The following is a 20,383-nucleotide window of genomic DNA, read 5'->3' as shown; positions in this document are numbered from 1 at the left end:
TTTTTTGCTGTACACGGGCCTCTCTCTGTCGTGGCCTCTCCCGTTGAGGAGCACAGGCTCCGGATGCGCAGGCTCAGTGGCCATGGCTCACGGGCCCAGCCGCTCCGCGGCATGTGGGATCTTCCCGGACCGGGGCACGAACCCGTGTCCCCTGCATCGGCAGGCGGACTCTCAACCACTGCGCCACCGGGGAAGCCCCTGTGTTCAACTTTTTGATGAAGTGTCAAATTGTTTTCCACATTGGCTATATATACCACTTTACATTACCATCAACAATGTATGAGGGTTCCAATTTCTCCATTTCATCACCAATGCTTCTTATTTTCCGACTTTTAAAATTAAAGCCATCGTAGTGCGTGTGAAGTGGTATCTTGATTTGCATTTCCTTAATGACTTAATGTTGAATGACTTAATGTTGAACATCTTTTCATGTGCTTGTACAAATGTTCACCATTTGTATGGCCATTTTCTGTTCTTTGGAGGAATGTGTGTTCAAGTCTTCTGTGCATTAAAAAAAATTTTTTTTAATTAAAACAATTTTTGACTGCACCGCATAGCTTGCGGGATCTTAGTTCCCCAAACAGGGATTAAACCTGTCCTCCCTGCAATGGAAGCATGGAGTCCTGACCACTGGACTGCCAGGGAATTACCATTTGCCCATTTTTAAATTGGATTATCTTTTGGTGACTGAGTTGTAGTATTTTGGCTACTACACCTGGGTCAGATATATTGTATGATTTGCAGATATTTTCTGTATATTCTGTGTTGTATATTCATTCTCTTGATAGTATCCTTTCACGTACAAAAGTTTAACATTTTTTAAAGATTTTTTTAATGCTTTTCTTTTTTTAAAATTAATTAATTTATTTTTGGCTGCATTGGGTCTTCGTTGCTGTGCATGGGCTTTCTCTAGATGCGGAGAATGGGGGCTACTCTTCGTTGCGGTGCACGGGCTTCTCATTGTGGTGGCTTCTCTTGTTGCATAGCACGGGCTTTAGAGCGCAGGCTTAGTCGTTGTGGTGCACAGGCTTAGCTGCTCTGTGGCTTGTGGGATCTTCCCAGACCAGGGCTCAAACCCGTGTCCCCTGCATTGGCAGGCAGATTCTTAACCACTGCGCCACGAGGGAAGCCCCAAAAGTTTAAAATTTTGATGAAATCCAACTTATTCACTTTTTCTTCTGTTGCTTGTGCTTTGGGGTGTCAGATCTAGGATTCCACTGCCAAATCCAAGGTTATGATCATTTACCCATGTGTTTTCTCCTAAGATTTTTTTTATAGTTTTAGCAGTTAAAATGGTAAGAATCTTTGACTCATTTTGACTTAATTTTTGTATATGGTGTTAGGTAGGGGTCCAAATTCATGTAGAAATCCAGTTTATCATTTGTTGAAGAGAGTAATTTTTCTCTTAATTGGTTTTGGCACTTTTGTCAAAAATCAGTTGACCTTAGATGTCAGAGTTTATTTCTGTGTTCTCAGTTCTATTCCATTGGTCTCTATGTCTTTTCATTATGCCAGTACCATACTGGTGTTTTAAATTTTTTATTTATTTACTTATTTTTAAAATTTTATTTTATATTGAAGTACAGTTGATTTACAATATAGTGTTAGTTTTACATGTGAAGCAAAGTGATTCAGTTGTACCTCTACATATATCCATTCTTTTTCAGATTCTTTTCCCATATCGGTTATTACAGGATACTGAGTAGAGTTCCCTGTTATATACAGTACCATATTGTTTCAATTGCTGTAGCTTTGTTGTATTGTACATCTGAAAAACAGATGTTTGAGACTTCTAAATTGTTTTTCTTTTTCAAGATTATTCTGACTATTTAGGGTTCATTGCAATTCCATCTCAGAGGATTGGCTTTTCTATTTTTGCAAAAAAAGGTTGTTGGGATTTCGATAGGGATTCCATTGAATCTGTAGATCACTTTGGGGAGTATTGCCATCTTAACAATTTTCCCATTCCATGAACATGGGATGTCCTCACATTTATTTATGTTTTCTTTAGTTTCTTTCAGCAATATTTTATAGTTTTCAGTGTACAAGTCTCGTACCTTCTTGATTAAATTTATTCCTAAGTATTTTAATCTTTTTGATGGTGTCGTAAATGGAATTGTTTTCTTACTTTGCTTTTCAAGTTGTTCATTAGATATAACTGATTTTTGTGTGTTGATTTTGTATCCTGCAACTGTGCTAAATTCACTTATTCTAGTAAGAATGTGTGTGTGTGCACTTAGCTTGTGTGTATTCCTCAGGATTTTCTACATTTGAGATCATGTCATACGTGAATAGAGATAATTTTACTTCATCCTTTCTAATCTGGAGGCCTTTTATTTGTTTTCCTTGTCTAATTCCTCCAGTTAGAACTTCCAGTACAATGTTGAATGAAGTGGTGAAGGCAGGCATCCTCGTTCTTCATCTTAAGGGGAAAGTTTTCGGTCTTTTATCATTGAGTATTATGTTAGCTGAGGGTTTTTCACAAATGCCCTTTATTAGATGGATGAAGTTCTCTTTTTTTTTTTTGAAGTCCTCTTTTATTTCTAGTTTGTTTAGTTTTTTTTCATGGAAGAGTGTCGGGTTATTGTTAAATGCATTTTCCCGTGTCAGTTGAGCTATCATGTGTTTTTTTTTCTTTCATCCTATTAATGTGGTGTGGTGCATTGATTTATTTTCTTATGTTGGACCACCTTTGTATTCCTGGGATAAATTCCACTTGGACATGATGTATAAATTAATCCTTTTTGTGTATTCCAGGGTTCTGTTAGCTAGTACAGTAGGTCCCCTACATACGAACCTTCAAGTTTAGAACTTTCAAAGATGCGAACGTGTGTTTGCATGTCCAGTCATGTAAGTTAGTTCACGTGTCTGGTGTACATTGTCACGTGCATGCATCCGCTACAAGTGGTTGTGCTTTTTTGTGCTTTAATGTACATTACTGTATAGAGTATAGTAGTACAGTAACTTAATTTCAAGCCCAGGATGTCTGGAAGCAAACGTAAAAGCAGCGGTGATGTAGCTGGTACTGCTAAGAAGCGCCAAGCGATAATGATGGAAACAAAAGTGAAAATAATTGAGAGAGTGGAGCGAGGCGAAAAGATGGTAGACGTCGCTCGTTATTACAACATGAGTCATTCAACCATTGGCACGATTCTAGAGAACAAGGACAAGATCATGGAACATGTGAGGTCTGCTGTGCCAATGATGTTGACAATAATATTGAAGAAGTGTGGAAAAGTGATGGAGGAGATGGAGAAACTTCTCAGTGTGTGGATGCAGGATCAGCATCAGCATCAGCATCGAGTCCTGCTCAGCTTAATGCTGATTCAAGAGAAAGCTAAAAGACTTGAGAAAGAAACATGGCGAAGAATCAGAGGGAGCATCTTTTAACACCAGCCATGGGTGGTTTCATCGGTTCAAGGCTAGAGCCAGCCTTCACAACGTAAAAGTAAGTGGTGTGGCAGCGAGTGCGGATATGGTAGCTGCCTGGGAATTTCCTGAAACGCTTTGAGAAAATATTGATGAAGGCACGTATTTACCTGAGCAGGTTTTTAATGTGGATCAGATAGGACTGTACTGGAAGAGGATGCCAGACCAAAGTTACATCAGTAAGAAAGAAAAGTTGATGCCCAGCTATAAAGCAGCAAAATAGGCTAACTCTGTTGTTTGTTGGCAATGCTTCTGGCAATCTGAAGCTGAAGCCTCCCTTAGTTTATCATTCAGAGAACCCAAGAGCCCTTAAAAGCATAGCCAAGGGCTCTCTTCCTGTTGTGTGGAAGAGTAACCCCAAAGCCTGATTACACAGGCCGTTTTCCAGGACTGGTTTTTCCACCACTTTATCCCGGAGGTAGAGAAATATTGCTTGGAGAAGGACATCCCATTCAACATTCTTTTGCTGCTCGACAGCACTCCAGGCCATCCCCCATTCATGGACGACTTTCATCCCAACGTCAGAGTAGTGCATCTGCCACCAAATACTACTGAATACATTGCTCATCCAGCCTATGGACCAGGGATTTATAGCGACTTTCAAGAAATGTTATTTACGTCACACTTTTGATCAGACAGTAAAGGTTAGTGACGAATCAGGAACAACTTTGCAGCAATTTCGGAAGGATGATAATATCTACAAGGCCATATAAAACATTGACTTTGCTTTGTGTGAGGTTACGGCTGTCACCGTGAATGGGGTTTGGAAGAACCTTTGGCTGCAGTTTGTTCACGATTTTTGTGGATTTGAGAAGGTAGATGAGGAGTCCAAAGAGGTCATCAGCAACTTAGTGACCCTCAGCGAGAAGCTGGAGCTAGATGTGCAAGAGGACGACTTCACTGAACTCCTTGCTGTGCAACATGAGGAGCTTACTAATGAAGACCTGATGGACTTGGAGACCCAGAGAAAGGACGAAGAGAGACAAGAGGAAGAGGTAACTGAAGTACTGAAGAGATTCACGATGCAGGAAATGGCAGCGGATTTTCTTTATTTGAGGAGGCACTGTTAGTTTTTGAGGCATAGGACCAAACGTAGAACAGTACTCGAAGGTTGCAGCAGCCGTTCAGAAAGCAATCCAGTGGTATGGTGTCACCTATGATGAGAAAAAAAGAGCTACTACCCAGACATCACTGGACCGTTTTTTTCAAGAGAGTAGATAGAATTGAATCCAGCAAGGAACCAGAACCTGTGCCACCAACATCAGGCATGAGTGAAATTGCAGCTTGCCCTCCGTCACCTATTGCTGATGATCCTTCAACTCTACCATCTCCCGCCTCCTCTCCTGTTCACTTCACTCAGTGCCAACCCCTGTATGCCAGCTGTTGTACTACTCTACTTTTCAAGGTACTGTACTGTAAGATTAAAAATTTCTTTGTGTGTGTTTTTTATGCATTGTTTGTGTAAAAAAGTACTATAAACCTATTACAGTAGAGTACTATATATCCGATTGTGTTACTTGGCTAACTTTGTTGGACTTATGAACAAATTAGACGTATGAATACGCTGTCGGAATGGAACTCGTTTGTATGTAGGGGACTTACTGTATTTTGTTGAAGATTTTGCATCTATATTCATAAAGGACATTGTAGTTTCCTTATTTTGTGATATCTTTATCTGGCTTTGGGATCAGGGCAATGTTGGCTTCATGGCATGAGTTAGGAAGGGTTCCCTCATATTGTATTTTTTTGGAAGAGTTTTAGAAGGATTGGTGTTAAATCTTCTTTAATTGATGGATAAAATTCACCAGGGAATCCATTTGGTCCTGGCCTTTTTTCAGAGGAGTTTTTTGATTCCTGATTCAACCTCTTGTTATAAATCTGTTCAGATTTTCTGTTTCTTCTTGAATCAGTTTTGGTAGTTTATGTGTTTCTAGGAGTTGTCCATCTAGGTTATCTTACTTCTTGGCATACTATGTTCATGGTAATTTCTTATAATCCTTTTTATTTCTGTAAGGTCCATAGAAATATTCCCACTTTCATTTATGATTTTAGTAATTCTTTTTAGAAGCTTCTTTTTTTGTTAGTCTAGCTAAAGGTTTGTCAGTTTTATTGATCTTTCAAATAACAAACTTTTGGTTTAATTAATTCTATTGATTTTCTTTTCTCTGTTTTATTTATCTCCATTTTTTATTATTTTCTTCCTTCTGCTAGCTTTTGGTTTAGTTTGTTCTTCTTTTCCTACGTGTTGATTTGAGATCTTTATTTTTAAAATTTATTTTATTGAAGTATAGTTGATTTACAGTGTTGTGTTAATTTCTGCTGTACAGCAAAGTGACTCAGTTATACATAATTCTTTTTCATATTCTTTTCCATTATGGTTTATCACAGGATACTGAATATAGTTCCCTGTGCTATACAGTAGGACTGTTGTTTATCCATTCTATATATACTAGTTTGCATCTCCTAATTCCAAATTCCCAATCCATCCCTCCCCCAACCCCCTCCCCCTTGACAACCACAAGTCTGTTCTCTATGTCTGTGAGTCTGTTTCTGTTTCATAGATAAATTCACTTGTGTTGTATTTTAGATTCTGCATATAAGTGATATCATATGGTGTTTGTCTTTCTCTTTCTGACTTCACTTAGTATGATAATCTCTAGGTCCATCCATGTTTTTGCAAATGGAATTATTTCATTATTTTTTGTGGCTGAGTAATTAATATTCCTTTATATATATACCACATCTTCTTCATCCATTCATCTTTTGATGGACATTTAGGTTGCTTCCATCTCTTGGCTATTGTGAATAGTGCTGTGAACATAGGGGTTTATATATCTTTTTTGAATTATAGTTTTGTAAGATCTGTTTTTTTAATGTAGGTGTATATAGCTATAAATTTCCTTCTGAGCATTGCCTTTGCTGAATCCCATAAATTTTAGTATGTTGTGTTTTTATTTGCATTCATCTCTACATATTTTCTAATTTTCATTTGTGAGTTCTTCTTTGACCCATTGGTCGTTTAAGAGTTTGTTGTTTAATTTCCACATATTTTTGAATTTTCCAGTTTTCAAGTTTTATTCCATTGTGGTAGGAAAAGGTGCTTTGTATGATTTCAGTGTTGTAAAATTTATTGAGACTTGTGGCATAACATATGGTCTATCCTGGAGAATGTTCCATGTGTACCTGAGGAGAATGAGTATTGTGCTGGTTTGGGGTTGAGTGTTCTGTATATGTTTATTAAGTCTAGGTGGTTTATAGTATTGTTCAAGTCTTCTATTTCCTTTTTGATCTTTTGTCTGGCTTTGTACATGATTGAAAGTGAGGTGTTGATATCTCCAACTGTAATTGTAGAACTGTTTGTCCTTTCACTTGTGTCAGTTTTAGCTGCATATATTTTAGGGGTCTGTTTTTTAGGTGTATATATGTTTATAATTGTTATATTTTCTTGATAAATTTACCTTTTTATCAATATGTAATGTTCTTTGTCTTTTGTAACGATTTTTGACTTAAAGTCTGTTTTGACTGATATTAGTATAGGCACTCAGCTCTCTTTTGGTTCCTATTTGCTTAGAATATCTTTTTTTCATGTTTTCACTTTCAATCTATTTTTGTCTTTGGATGTAAACTGAGATTTTGTAACCAGCGTATAGTTTGATCATGGTGTGTTTAAAAAAAAAATTTAGCCAGTCTGCCAATCTCTGCCTTTTAATTGGAGAGTTAAATTACATGTAATTACTGGTAAGAAAGGTCTTCTGCCATTTTCCTGTTTGTTTTCTATATACCTATATGTGTGTCTTATATCTTTTTCTTCCTCATTCCCTCCACTACTACCTTCTTTTTTGTTTAATTGCTTTTATCTAGTATTCCATTTTGATTTCCTTCTCATACCTTTTTCACCATATGTTTCAGTTACTTTCTTGCTGGTTATTCTGAAAAATATAATTAACGTCATAAACTTGTAAGAATCCAGTTTGAATCAATACCTATTAGCTTCAACATTATACAAAAAGTCTGCTGCTATACATCTCCATTTACAAATTACATATTTGTATATTATGTGCCCTTTAGCATAGACTTATACTTTTTTTTTTTTTTTGCGGTATGCGGGCCTCTCACTGTTGTGGCCTCTCCCGTTGTGGAGCACAGGCTCCAGACGCGCAGGCTCAGCGGCCATGGCTCATGGGCCCAGCTGCTCCGCGGCATGTGGGAATCTTCTGGACCGGGGCACAAACCCGTGTCCCCTGCATTGGCAGGCGGACTCTCAACCGCTGAGCCACCAGGGAAGCCCTATACTTATTTTTAAGTGTATTTTTCCTTTAAATCGTATAGAAAAAAAAAAGAGGAGTTATGAACCAAAAATACAATAACTCTGACTTTTATATTTACCTAGTTACCTTCACCCTTATTTGTATTTATTTGCATTACTACCTAGCATGCTTTTATTTCAGCCTGAAAAATTCTATTTAGCATTGTAGAACAGGTCTACTAGAGACAAACTCTCTCAACTTTTGTGTATATGAGAATGTCTTAATTTCTCCTTCATTTCTGAAAGGATAGTTTTGCCACATAGAGAAATTTTGGTTGAAAGTTGTTTTTTCATCACTTTAAATATGTCATTTCACTGCATTCTGGCATGTATGGGAAATCAGCTGAAGTTTGAGGATCCCTTGTACATGACTAAGTGCATCTTGCTTGTTGCCTTCAAGATTCTTTGTCTTCTGATGGTTTGATTATAATGTGTCTCAGTGTGGATATCTCTTCTTGTTGTTTGTTTTTAATAAATTTATTTATTTAATTTTGGCTGCATTGGGTCTTCATTGCTGTGTGTGGGCTTTCTCTAGTTGCGGCGAGCAGGGGCTACTCTTCATTGTGGTGGCTTCTCTTGTTGTAGAACACGGGCTCTAGGCGCAAGGGCTTCAGTAGTTGTGGCACGTGGGCTCAGTAGTTGTGGCTTGCAGGCTCTAGAGCACAGGCTCAGTAGTTGTGACGCATGGGCTTAGTTGCTCTGCGGCATGTGGGATCTTCCCGGACCAGGGCTTGAACCCGAGTCCCCTGCATTGGCAGGTGGATTCTTTCTCTTTTTTTTTTTTTTTTTTTTTTGCAGTACGTGGGCCTCTCACTGTTGTGGCCCTTCCCGTTGCGGAGCACAGGCTCCGGATGCGCAGGTTCAGCGGCCATGGCTCACAGGCCCAGCCGCTCCGCGGCATGTGGGATCCTCCTGGACTGGGGCACGAACCTGCGTCCCCTGCATCGGCAGGTGGACTCTCAACCACTGTGCCACCAGGGAAGCCCCGGCAGGTGGATTCTTAACCACTGAGCCACCAGGGAAGTCCTGGATATCTTTGTGTTTATTCTATTTAAAATTTGTTTAGCTTCTTGGACTTGCAGATTTGTATCTTTTTATGAAATGTGGAAGTTTTGGGCCAATATTTCTTTGAGTATTCTTTCTGCTTTTTTCTCTGTCTTCTCTCCTTCAGGGACTCTGATTTTACATACATTGTTGTTGTCTCATGGGTCTCAGGCTCTGTTCATTGTTCTTCATTCTTTTTTCTTTCTGCTCCTCAAACTGAATAATTTCTATTGATCTTACTTTAAAGTTTGTTGATTCTTCTTTCTGATCTAATCTTTTTTTGAAACCCTGTGGTGAATTCTTAATTTCAATTATTGTACTTTCCAGCTCCAGAATTTCTTTTCTTATATATGTAATTTCTATATCTTTATTGATATCCTCTATTTGGTAAGACATTTTTATCCTAGTTTCATTTAGTTCTTTTTCCATGAATTGCTTTAGCTCATTGAGCATATTTAAGACAGTTGATTTAAAGTCTTTATCTTTGGAATTCCCTGGTGATCCAGTGGTTAAGACTGACTCTGTGCTTTCCCTGCTGGGACCTGGGTTCCATCCCCGGTTGGGGAACTAAGATCCTGCAAGCCACGCAGCGCGGATTAAAAACAAAAAAGAAGCCTTTGTCTTTTATGTCCAGTATCTGTGCTTTCTTAGGGACAGTTTTCCTTCCTTCCTTCCTTCCTTCCTTCCTTCCTTCCTTCCTTCCTCCCTCCCTCCCTCCCTCCCTCCCTCCCTCCCTCCCTCCCTCTCTCCCTCTCTCCCTCTCTCCCTTTCTTCCTCCCTCCCTCCCTCTCTCCCTTCCTCCCTCCCTCTCTCCCTCCCTTCCTTCTTTTCTTCTTGTGAAAGGACCATACTTTTTTGCTTCTTTGTATGTCTTATTTTTTTGTTGTTAAAAAGTGGACATTTTCAATATTATAATGTAGTAACTTTGGACGTTAGATTTTTCCCACTACTCACAGTTTGTTGTTCTTGCTGTGGTTTGTACTTATTTGTTTGTTTAGTGACTTTTCTAAACTATTTTTTTAAGACTGTGTTCGTTGTCTCCTTTACTCTTAAGTTGCAGTCAGCCTTTATCTATTTATCTACTTATTTATTTTGGCAGCGCTGGGTCTTAGTTGCGGCATGCATGCGCGATCTAGTTCCCCAACCAGGGATTGAACCTGGGCCCCCTGCATTGGGAGTGTGGAATCTTACCCAGTAGACCACCAGGGAAGTCCCCACAATGAGATATTGCTTCACACTCATTAGGATGGCCAAAACAACAAAATTACAAGTGTTGATGAGGATGTGGAGAAATTGGAACCCTCATACACTTGCTGAGAATGTAAAATGATGTAGATGTTATGGAAAACAGTATGACAGTTCCTCAGAAAATTAAGAAATAGAATTAGTGTGTAATACAGCAATCCCATTCTGGGTATATGTCCAAAAGAAATGAAAGCAGGTTCTTGAAGAAATATTTGCACACCCATGTTCATTACAGCATTATTCACAGTAGTTAAGAGGTGGAAGCAACACAGGTGTCCATTGACAAATGAATGGATTAAAGAGGAAAGGTAGTATACACATACATTGAAATATTATTCAGTCTTAAAAGGAAAGAAATCCTGTCAACTGCTACAACGTGCGTGAGCCTTGAGAGTGCTATACTAAATGAAATAAGTCAGTCACAAAAAGCCAAATATTTTATGATTTCCCTTATACGAGGTATTTTTTTTACATCTTTATTGGAGTATAATTGCTTTACAATGGTGTGTTAGTTTCTGCTTTATAACAAAGTGAATCAGTTATACATATACATATGTTCCCATATCTCTTCCCTCTTGCATCTCCCTCCCTCCCACCCTCCGTATCCCACCCCTCCAGGCTGTCACAAAGCACCCAGCTGATCTCCCTGTGCTATGCAGCTGCTTCCCACTAGCTATCTACCTTACGTTTGGTAGTGTATATATGTCCATGCCTCTCTCTCGCTTTGTCACAGCTTAGGGGTAAGACAGGAATAAAGACACAGACCTACGAGAGAATGGACTTGAGGATATGGGGAGGGGGAATGGTAAGCTATACCAGGTATTTAAAGTAGTCAAACTCACAGAAGCAGAAAGTAGAATGGTGATTGCCAGTGGTTTAGGGAGGGACAAATGAAGGGTTATTGTTCAATGGGTAAAGAGTTTTACAAGATGAAAAAGTTCTGGAGATCTGTTGCACAACAATATGAATATAGTTAACACTACTAAATTCTACACTTAAAAATGGTTAAGATGGTACATTTCGTTACATGCTTTTTACCACAATTAAAAACTTTTCTTCTTTTACTATCATTTTACTGGGGTGTTAGGAGAGAGCAGAGGTAGTTGTGTGTGCTCAGTCTGACATCTTTAACAGGAATGTGATGCTGGCTTTTTTGTTTGTTTTCTCTGCTTTTTGTTTCCTGTCTACTTTTTCCCACCTTCCTGTGGGTTAGATGAACATTTTTAGAATTACATTTTATCTGTATTATTTTTGAGTTCTGTTTTTGTAAGGACAGTCATGATGGATTTAGGATGCACCCTAATCCAGTATTACCTCACCTTGATTATACTGCAAAGACCCTATTTCCAAATAAGGTAAAGTTCACTGGTTCCAGATGGACATGAATTTTGGGAGGAGGGCATTATTTAACTCAGTATAGTCTTGATAGCATAAGTCCTTTTACTTTATTCTTCTTCAATGTTGTTTTAGCTGTTCTGGGCCTTTTACTCTTCTATATTCCTTATAGAGTCACCTTGTCAAGTTTGGTGAAAAACTATTGAAATTTTGATTGAAATGGCATTTGATTTATAATTAATTTGGAGAGTATCACTGTCTTTATAATGTTGAGTCTTCTTATCAATGAATGTGATATGTCCTAATTTATATAGTCTTCTTTAATGTATTTCAACGTAGTTTTGTAATTTTCTGTATAAAGATATTTCAGTCAACTTGCTGTCATAAGTGATAGAGTTTACATTTTTATTTGTTTGTCATTGGTTGCATTTAAAAGCAGTTGCTTTTAAATGTTTATTTAATATCCAGCAACTTCTCTGAACTCTTTTATTAATTCTAATAATTTCATCTGTAAAGTTTCTTGGATTGTTTGCATTTGCATGTTTTTACCATCTCTTTCTTTTGTCTCTAGCTCTGTTGCTATCTATTTCACATTATAAATGACTAGAGGACGGACACCTTTCTTTAATATGCTTTGTAGAGTAAATGGACATTGAATTGCATATTGAAAGATACGAAAAGAGACTCATAGCTGGTGTTTAGGGAAAGAAAACGTTTGGTATGTTGCACAGAGTTAGAGATGATAAAGGGAAAAGCAAATGTAAAGAGAGGGGAAAGGACTGAATTAGAGGATCAAGGATATGTAACAGAAAAGTAATTATTAACTATGCCTTCGTTAGGATGGGGCTACCAGTAAAGGACCTTGAAGTTCAGAGTTAAGAGTTTGTATATTGTTTAGAAGGTGATTGATAAAACTATACTGTTAGGAAACTCATGATTTTCATTCTAAAGGTCAATGAAATTATTTAGTGTGCTTTTGATGGGCTTAAGGTTTAGACAAGACCTGAAAATCCAGGGCAAGAAATCTTATAATGAGAGGAAATGATCGGATAAAGGTTGGAGAGGAGCTAACTGTAGTGTTATTCACTTAAAAAGAATTAATGAATTAAATAAGCCAACTCTCTTATTTCTGAGACATCCTTCCTGTATCCCAAAACTAGATTAGGAATTACTTAAGGTGTTGACATGATGGCAGAAGATAATGCTGTATTGTTCAGAGGCAGAGAAATAAAGTGTTTGGAAAATTGTATCTTAGAGCACCAGGAGAAATAACGAATGACCTATTGTTTATTATTACTGAGACATCTGAGGATTAGAGAAAGCTGAGTAAGGGAGGATTGGAAGGTAAACGTCTTAAAGCCATTAAGGAAGAAAGGCAGGCAATTATCATTCAATTATTGTTACACAATTATAATTGAACAAAATGTAAAAATACATGATCTATAAATGTTTAAAAGACAGCAAAATCACAAAGAAAAATAACTTAGAACTAAAAAAATAATAGGTTTGCTTTTTCTGAATTTTAACAACCTAATTTATAAAGTAATTCACAAAAAATGAAATCATCTAGTTAATTAAAAATAAAAAGGGGACTTCCCTGGTGGTCCAGTGGTTAAGATTCCGTGCTTCCAATGCAGCGGGCACGGGTTCAATCCCTGGTCAGGGAACTATCAATAGATCCCTCATGCCGCAACTAAGAGCCCGCATGCCGCAACTAAAAGATCCCACATGCCGTAACTAAAGGTCCTGCACACCTCAACGAAGATCCCGCGTGCTGCAGCTAAGACCCAGCACAGCCTAATAAATAAATAAATATTTTTTTAAGAAGCCTCATACTGAACTCAGAAGTTAGTGATCAAACTCATTTTCAGCTGCAGTATCTAACTGAGTTTTAAAAATCATCTGTATAGTCTCATCGTGGCATTGTAAATTAGGTATTCGGTTGGATCTTCTATTTCTGGGCCAGTAGATTTAGCAGTGGCTGGAGTTTCTAGAGATTCCATGAGTTCTGGTCCCATAAGTCCGTTTCTATATGACCAATATACAACAGACTTACAGATCTACCTTATTTGTGTTTTTTTGCCACTGTGTATTACTTGCAAAATGAGATGTTACCACTCCATGGAAGGCCAGGAACGTATTTTTTAAAGAGATATTTGTATAAATCTTAGTACTAAATACCCCATTAGAAATGTTTCATGAGGACAGAGATTTTTGTCTGCTTTGTTCACTGATATGTCTCTAAGGCCTAAAATAGTACCTAATAGATAAGACATGCTTAGTAAATATTTATCATTGAATATATAAATGAATGAGTGAACGGAGCAGTACTGGTAGTTAAAAGATTTTTTTTCGGTCATTACATTGAAAATATTGTGCAGGTCTCTTGAAAGATATCTTAGTATTTTGTAGCTTTGGTCTTATAAGTTTATTGTTTTGTATTCTTTTCTCCCTTAGGAAGTAGTATATAATGTAAGTACACTTGAAGGGATTGTGAGGGAAGAAAAAAAAACACTGAGGAAATTGAATAAAGACTCAGTACATTTAAATGTTCATCAAAAGTTTTACTTTCCAATTTTCTCTGTGTAAGTTAGTTGCAAGCCTCTCTACAGCAAGTGGGTATAAGCTGCATTATTCCAGTATAGCTACATAACTGGTGTAGCCCTGTGTGAACCTATGGGATCTGGGGCATGGAATGAGTTAAGCTTTTTCTGCTGAAATTTTTCTGCTGAAATGTCGAGAATGCATTTAAATACTTCTGGATTCTTGCCAGACCCACATTACCAAGACTGTTCTTTATTTTAGATTCAAATATGCAGTAGGTCTGATGTGCTCAGGCATGCATATTGAACTTCTACTTTCTGAATGTACTGTACTGTAATTCAAAGGGCAACTTTTTTGAAGCAAGACAGCTCTTTACACATTACTTATGAATAACTTCCCTCAGATCTTGGATTCTTAATTGAGGATCTGCTTCTGTAGTCTTACTCAGGTTAAACTTATAAAGGACTCCTTTATATGGATATAATCAGTTTCTGGATAGATGGTTTCTATAAATAGTGATGGGATATTTGGGTAAATTATTAGAATTAAGTTTTTTTTCTTTTATGCCATTTCCCAGTACTTTGATGAATGAAAATTCTGTATGATATGACATTCACACAGCAACTGAGATGCTGATTAATCTGTAAGAGTATTTTCCTATGGCATCATTCACATACTTGTTCCTACCTTCATCTCAGTGGTAATTTATGTAAAGGAAATTTTTGTTGTTATCAAGAGATCCATTAAATTAACTTTCTAAATAAGTCTTATGACTAGATAGTGCTTTGGACACATTTCACGTTTTTTAAAGTTGTCTTAATTTTGAAAGGTATTCATTCATTTTTTTGCCCCCCTCAGTGGTGATTTTGTTTTCTTTGAATATACTCTTTTCTAATGCCTTTTACTGAATCTGGCAACCTACAGAGGCATTTTAGCCTGCTCTTTTGCTGGGCAATGATTAGTTTTCCCATTTCCTGTTACAAAGGACCTTTTAGTAATGTATTGTATTACCTTTCCATAGGTAACTAATGCCACACCCTGAATATTTTTTAGCTCCTCTTTATATAAATTGAGAGGTTTTGATAAGGATGGGTGGGTTATTTTGATGTACAAAACACTAAGTATGTCTTAAAGACTCTGAAATGCTATAGATTTTTTTAACGTTAAGAGAATAATGAATCTGACGTATCCTGTTTTTTTTTTTTTAATATTGTAGAGCGGATATCTTCATATTCTCTGTTATAGCTTTGGAATAGAAGCCTACAAGCAGAATAAATATGAAGAAAGTTCTTTCTGGCTCAGGTAATATAATAAAATAATGAATATAAATTAACGATTATTATCATAGAGTTCAGTTAATACTTACTATAGGGTACTTTGGCAGTTTAAACATTTTCTGATTTCAAAAGTCAACATGCTAAATTTAGTTACTCCTTTAACATGTATTGTTTATTATTCTTATATGTTGCCAGTTGATAGAAAAATGTATTCTATTGTTAATAACATAAAAGCATGTTCTCCCTCCATTCCTCCTGTGTATCTTCATCAAGAATATGGAAATCCTTATTTTTTGCTTTGGTATGTATTGCTGTCTGCTAACCCCAGAGTATAAGGGCAGGTGGGTAAATAGTAGGATCACCTAAAATTATTAGTCTTAAGAGAATCTTGGTATTTTAATATCAGTTAAGTAAGTATATATTAAGCACTTACTATACGCTTAGAACTACACTAAGATTTGTACTGTTGTGTTGAATCTGGAAATACCAGGGAATAGTGCAAAATATAGCAACTATATGCAAGAATCCTGTGTTTCACTGAATACCTATGCCCAGTACAGGTCCTGACATAATAGTAGATACTCAGTAATTGCTAGTGAATTTCTGTGAAAAATCTATTTTTCTGGAGATGTCAGATAACGTGCTTCGAATTTTCTTTTCCTTTTAAATTAATTAATTAATTAATTTTTGGCTATGTTGGGTCTTCGTTGCTGCGCATGGACTTTCTCTAGTTGTGGCGAGTGGGGGCTACTCTTCTTTGCAGTGTGTGGGCCTCTCATTGCAGTGGCTTCTCTTGTTGCAGAGCGCGGGCTCTAGGTGTGCGGGCTTCAGTAAGTTGTGGCTCGTGGGCTCTAGAGTGCAGGCTCAGTAGTTGTGGCGCATGGGCTTAGTTGCTCTGCGGCATGTGGGATCTTCCCGGACCAGGGCTCGAACCTGTGTCCCCTGCATTGGCAGGTGGATTCTTAACCACTGCACCACCAGGGAAGTCCCAAGTCTTTTGAATATCAGACGATTATGGAGTAAAATATAGCAAATCAATTCCTAAATGTTTCCCTTCTTTGAGTATGGGGTTAGTTCTAGTTATTTGGAGATATTCTTTTGATTAGTCTAACTATTGTGAAAATTACATTTACCATTAATGAAATAAATAGAAATATGGTCATTAAGATTATAGTACTCATAGGTGTATATATCTCTAATAAAATACTTATGCAAATAACTTGTTTATGTAAAAGACTTTTTAGAGCTCAAAGATTGATCAAACTCTGTAACGAACTATGCCTGACAGAGCAGGCTTATGCAGTTACAAGAGATATACTTGTCTCAATTTAGAATGTTTCATACAAGTGGAATATACCTGAAATGTTTATTGTAAATCACATTTATCAATTGAATTATTAAAAATATACCAAAGGAGCTAGCTAGTTTAGCATAGGTTTACAACAAGTTTCCTTTAAATGAGCAACCTTTTTATAAAGTGAATTGAGTGAGTTCTCTTCCAGGATTTGGCAGTATTTAGGGGAGTAGCAATCACAAAGGTTATGGCATCAACCTGTCAAAAGATTAGTATGCCAAGGAGACAGGAATGGGAAGGACAAAAAAAAAAAAAAGAAAAAAAGGATACTGTGGTGCCATGGATGGCTTCTGGAAGCTTAAGACTATGGAGGTGAGCCTGTAGTTTATGCCAGAATGAACGTAAACATGAATGCTCTCTAGCAACTGCTTATAAGAGTAGGCTGAGGCTTGAAGTGGCATAAATGTAGGTTATTATTGTATATGCCATGGATTGTTGATCTCTTATCTGTCATCATCTTTTTTAGAAAACCGTACAGAAGGAAAATATGACAGTGATAGAGCATGACTGATATTTATATCATAAGCTGACTATATCAGATTTTTACTCTGTTTAGTGTCTGTATTATTAGGAACATTATTTGACCCACAGTCATATTTAGATAATAATAAATTTATAGAGCACCACTATATTTTTGATTCTTTTTGTATTCTTGTCACTAGAATGAGATTGGGAAAAACAGGAAGGACTTGAATTCTAGCCCTAGTTATTATATATTATTTTAATCTTTCTGCCAGATTATTTTTCCACATCTCTTGGGGATATAAAAATAACTTAGTGAAGTATTGTCAAATGCCTTGAAAAGGGTTGTATTTTAATGTATTTAAAAAGAGGCAAAAATAATTATCGACATTGTGATACCTACTTTTTAGAATTATTCTAGAGATTAAATACGATGATGCATATATTGTAGAGTGTTTAGTAACATGCTTGGGAAATAGAAACTGCTCAATATATGGCAGTAGCTGCTGCTATCGCTAGGTGATGTGTTTGCTATTTACTGCAAATGGGCACTAATGTGACTGCTTCACTAGTATATTCTAAAATTTATCACAGTGAAATCAAACGTAGATTACTTGTTGACTTCCCAGGTAAAAATATTATAAAGACAGACACCCACATCTTTTTATCATATACTGCCATTCTTGGGGGCAGTTCTTCTTTGTGCTTTAATTATCTGTGTGTTGAGAAAACTGTTGGGAGCAGTTGGTGATACAAGCAGGAATGAATAGCTGCTAATTAAGCACCTTTCTCTGTAGGTTTTGTACTAGAAGGAGGGCATGGAAGGTGAGTGTACTTTCTACAGGCTTAACTCTTTTGAGAACAGTGGATATCTTAAGCTAGTGGTTACATACAATTTGGAAATACCCATTCAGTCTAAGAGGGAAACCCCTCATTTTTTCACAAATGGTAAGATACCAAAATTGCTGTAGTATATTAGAATTTTGTTGAAGTCGAAGCCTAGAACATAAAGGGTGGTAGTGGGTATTGCTTATAAAGCTCTTTTCTTTCTCTCAGTTCTTGTTAACAGATCTCAGTTTAGGACCTTGGTCAGTCTTTGTCTCCCTCTTGCCTTTTCTTTTGCTAAGAAAACTTCATAAACAGCTGCTGCTTTCCTTGATTTCTGCCACATTTTTTTCCGGGGGGGATTTTTAAAAATTTTATTTATTTTTGGCTGCTTTGGGTCTTCTTTGCTGCATGCAGGCTTTCTCTAGTTGCAGCCAGCGGGGGCTACTCTTCGTTGCGGTGCGCAGGATTCACATCGTGGTGGCTTCTCTTGTTGCGGAGCATGGGCTCTAGGCACGCAGGCTTCAGTAGTTGTGGCACGCAGGCTCGGTAGTTGTGGCTTGTGGCTCTAGAGCACAGGCTCAGTAGTTGTGGCTCACGGGCTTAGCTACTCCACGGCATGTGGGATCTTCCTGGACTGGGGATCGAACCCGTGTCCCCTGCATTGGCAGGCGGACTCTTAACCATTGTGCCACCAGGGAAGTCCCTCTGACACACTTTTTTGATTATGTCCCCTTATTAGAGATGCCACAGATTAAGAAGGGCCGCTATAATTCTGAATGAAATTGGGAATCCTTAATCTTACTTTACTGTTGGCGTCAAGGTACCTGCCTCAGTGTATTCAAATGACAAATTCAGTTAGGACTCCACAGAATATAAAATTTCAGATCTTTGAAACGAGCTTTGGAAATATGTTTAAGAGGTTTTCTTGTTTAATAAAGTACAGTTTTTCTTTTTCTCCCCTTTTGTAATTCTTGCTATACTGAGCTCCTCTGTCTGCTCCTGGCAGAGGCAAGAATAAGTAGGTGGGAAGAGACTCTTGATATAGAACTTTCTTCTGCACTCTAGGGGATTTGTTAGTGGCCTCTCAGTTGCCCTGGTAGAATTTAAATTTAGTGTTTAGTCTTTTAAAGTCCTATCTAACAATTTGGGCATATATTTTGCTGAACTTGGCTTTTTAGAAAAGGTTTACAGAAATTGCGCTCTAACTAATTAGTATTATACAAGAAGTACTGTAAACCAAACAATAGAAATGAGTCCAACTCAAAAGGCTTTGCAATTACACTGATTTACTGTAAAGACTTTGGAGATTATTTTTCCCCTGGGAGAAGAATGTCCTCATCCCCATATCTTAGTCATATTCTTTTTTTTATCATGATAGAATTTATTTATTTATTTTTAAAAACTTTATTTTATTTATTTATTTTTGGCTGCGTTGGGTCTTCATTGCTGCACATGGGCTTTCTCTAGTTGCAGTGAGCGGGGGCTACTCTTCCTTGCGGTGCGTAGGCTTCTCATTGCACTGGCTTCTTTTGTTGTGGAGCACGGGCTCTAGGCACGTGAGCTTCAGTAGTTGTGGCACATGGGCTCAGTAGTTGTGGCACACGGGCTTAGTTGTTCCGCGACATGTAGGATCTTCCTGGACCAGGGCTCAAACCCGTGTCCCCTGCATTGGCAGGCGGATTCTTAACCACTGCACCACCAGGAAGTCCCACCTTAATCATATTCTTTATCAAGGATAATTTTTCCTTGATTTCTAGTAGTTCTTTCTAATTCACTCCTGTGTTCCTTGGAGCTACTGGCTGGTAAACACTTGGGGAGCCTTACTTTTCCCCTTTTGCTATAAGGCCTATTTTCTAATTACGGCAAATTAAATTTGGGAGCGAAGAATCAAAATGAAAGGGTAATACCCATGGATATAGTAAAAATAATGTTTAAAACTTCTTTGCTGATTGGGGACTTCCCTGGTGGTCCATTGGTTAAGACTCTGCACTTCCGGTACAGTGAGCATGGGGTCGATCCCTGGTCAGGAACTGAGATCCCACATGCCATGCTGAGTGGCCAAATTAAAAATAAATAAATAGAATTAATTTATAAAAACTTATTTGCTGGGCTTCCCTGGTGGCGCAGTGGTTGAGAGTCTGCCTGCCGATGCAGGGGACACGTGTTCGTGCCCTGTTTCGGGAAGATCCCACATGCCGCGGAGCGGCTGGGCCCGTAAGCCATGGCCGCTGAGCCTGCATGTCCAGAGCCTGTGCTCCGCAACGGGAGAGGCCACTGCAGTGAGAGGCCTGCGTACCGCAAAAAAAAAACCCCCAAAAACAACAAAAAAAACTTCTTTGCTGATTAAAGCAGTTATATGTGCTAAATATAAAAATTTAAATGTCGCAGAAAAAGTAATATGGAAAGTAAAAGTCCCCTGTAATCCCACACTCATAAATGCTTAGTATTAACATTTTACTTTGTTCTTTTTATCTTTTTTCAAAAATAGTTTTTAAAAACTCTTAATATATTAAACGACAAGGAAAACGTGAGAATCCTTGACATGTATTTGGAAGATTT

General features: G+C 37.6%; 1 protein-coding gene across 1 annotated transcript in view; it reads left to right on the top strand.

Moving 5' to 3' along the window:
• The window catches only part of TEX11 (testis expressed 11), a 338,390-nt gene that overhangs the window by 85,306 nt on the left and 232,701 nt on the right, over positions 1–20,383 (top strand). The window contains exon 9 of the mRNA XM_065900178.1: positions 15,120–15,205. Within this exon, the coding sequence (XP_065756250.1) occupies positions 15,120–15,205 (86 nt within the window). The remainder of the gene's footprint in view (positions 1–15,119; positions 15,206–20,383) is intronic.

The sequence above is a fragment of the Phocoena phocoena genome, chromosome X (assembly GCF_963924675.1).
Source record: "Phocoena phocoena chromosome X, mPhoPho1.1, whole genome shotgun sequence".
NCBI lineage: Eukaryota > Metazoa > Chordata > Mammalia > Artiodactyla > Phocoenidae > Phocoena > Phocoena phocoena.
The sequence above is the reverse complement of the archived record's forward strand: the minus strand, read 5'-3'. Positions and strand labels throughout refer to the sequence as shown.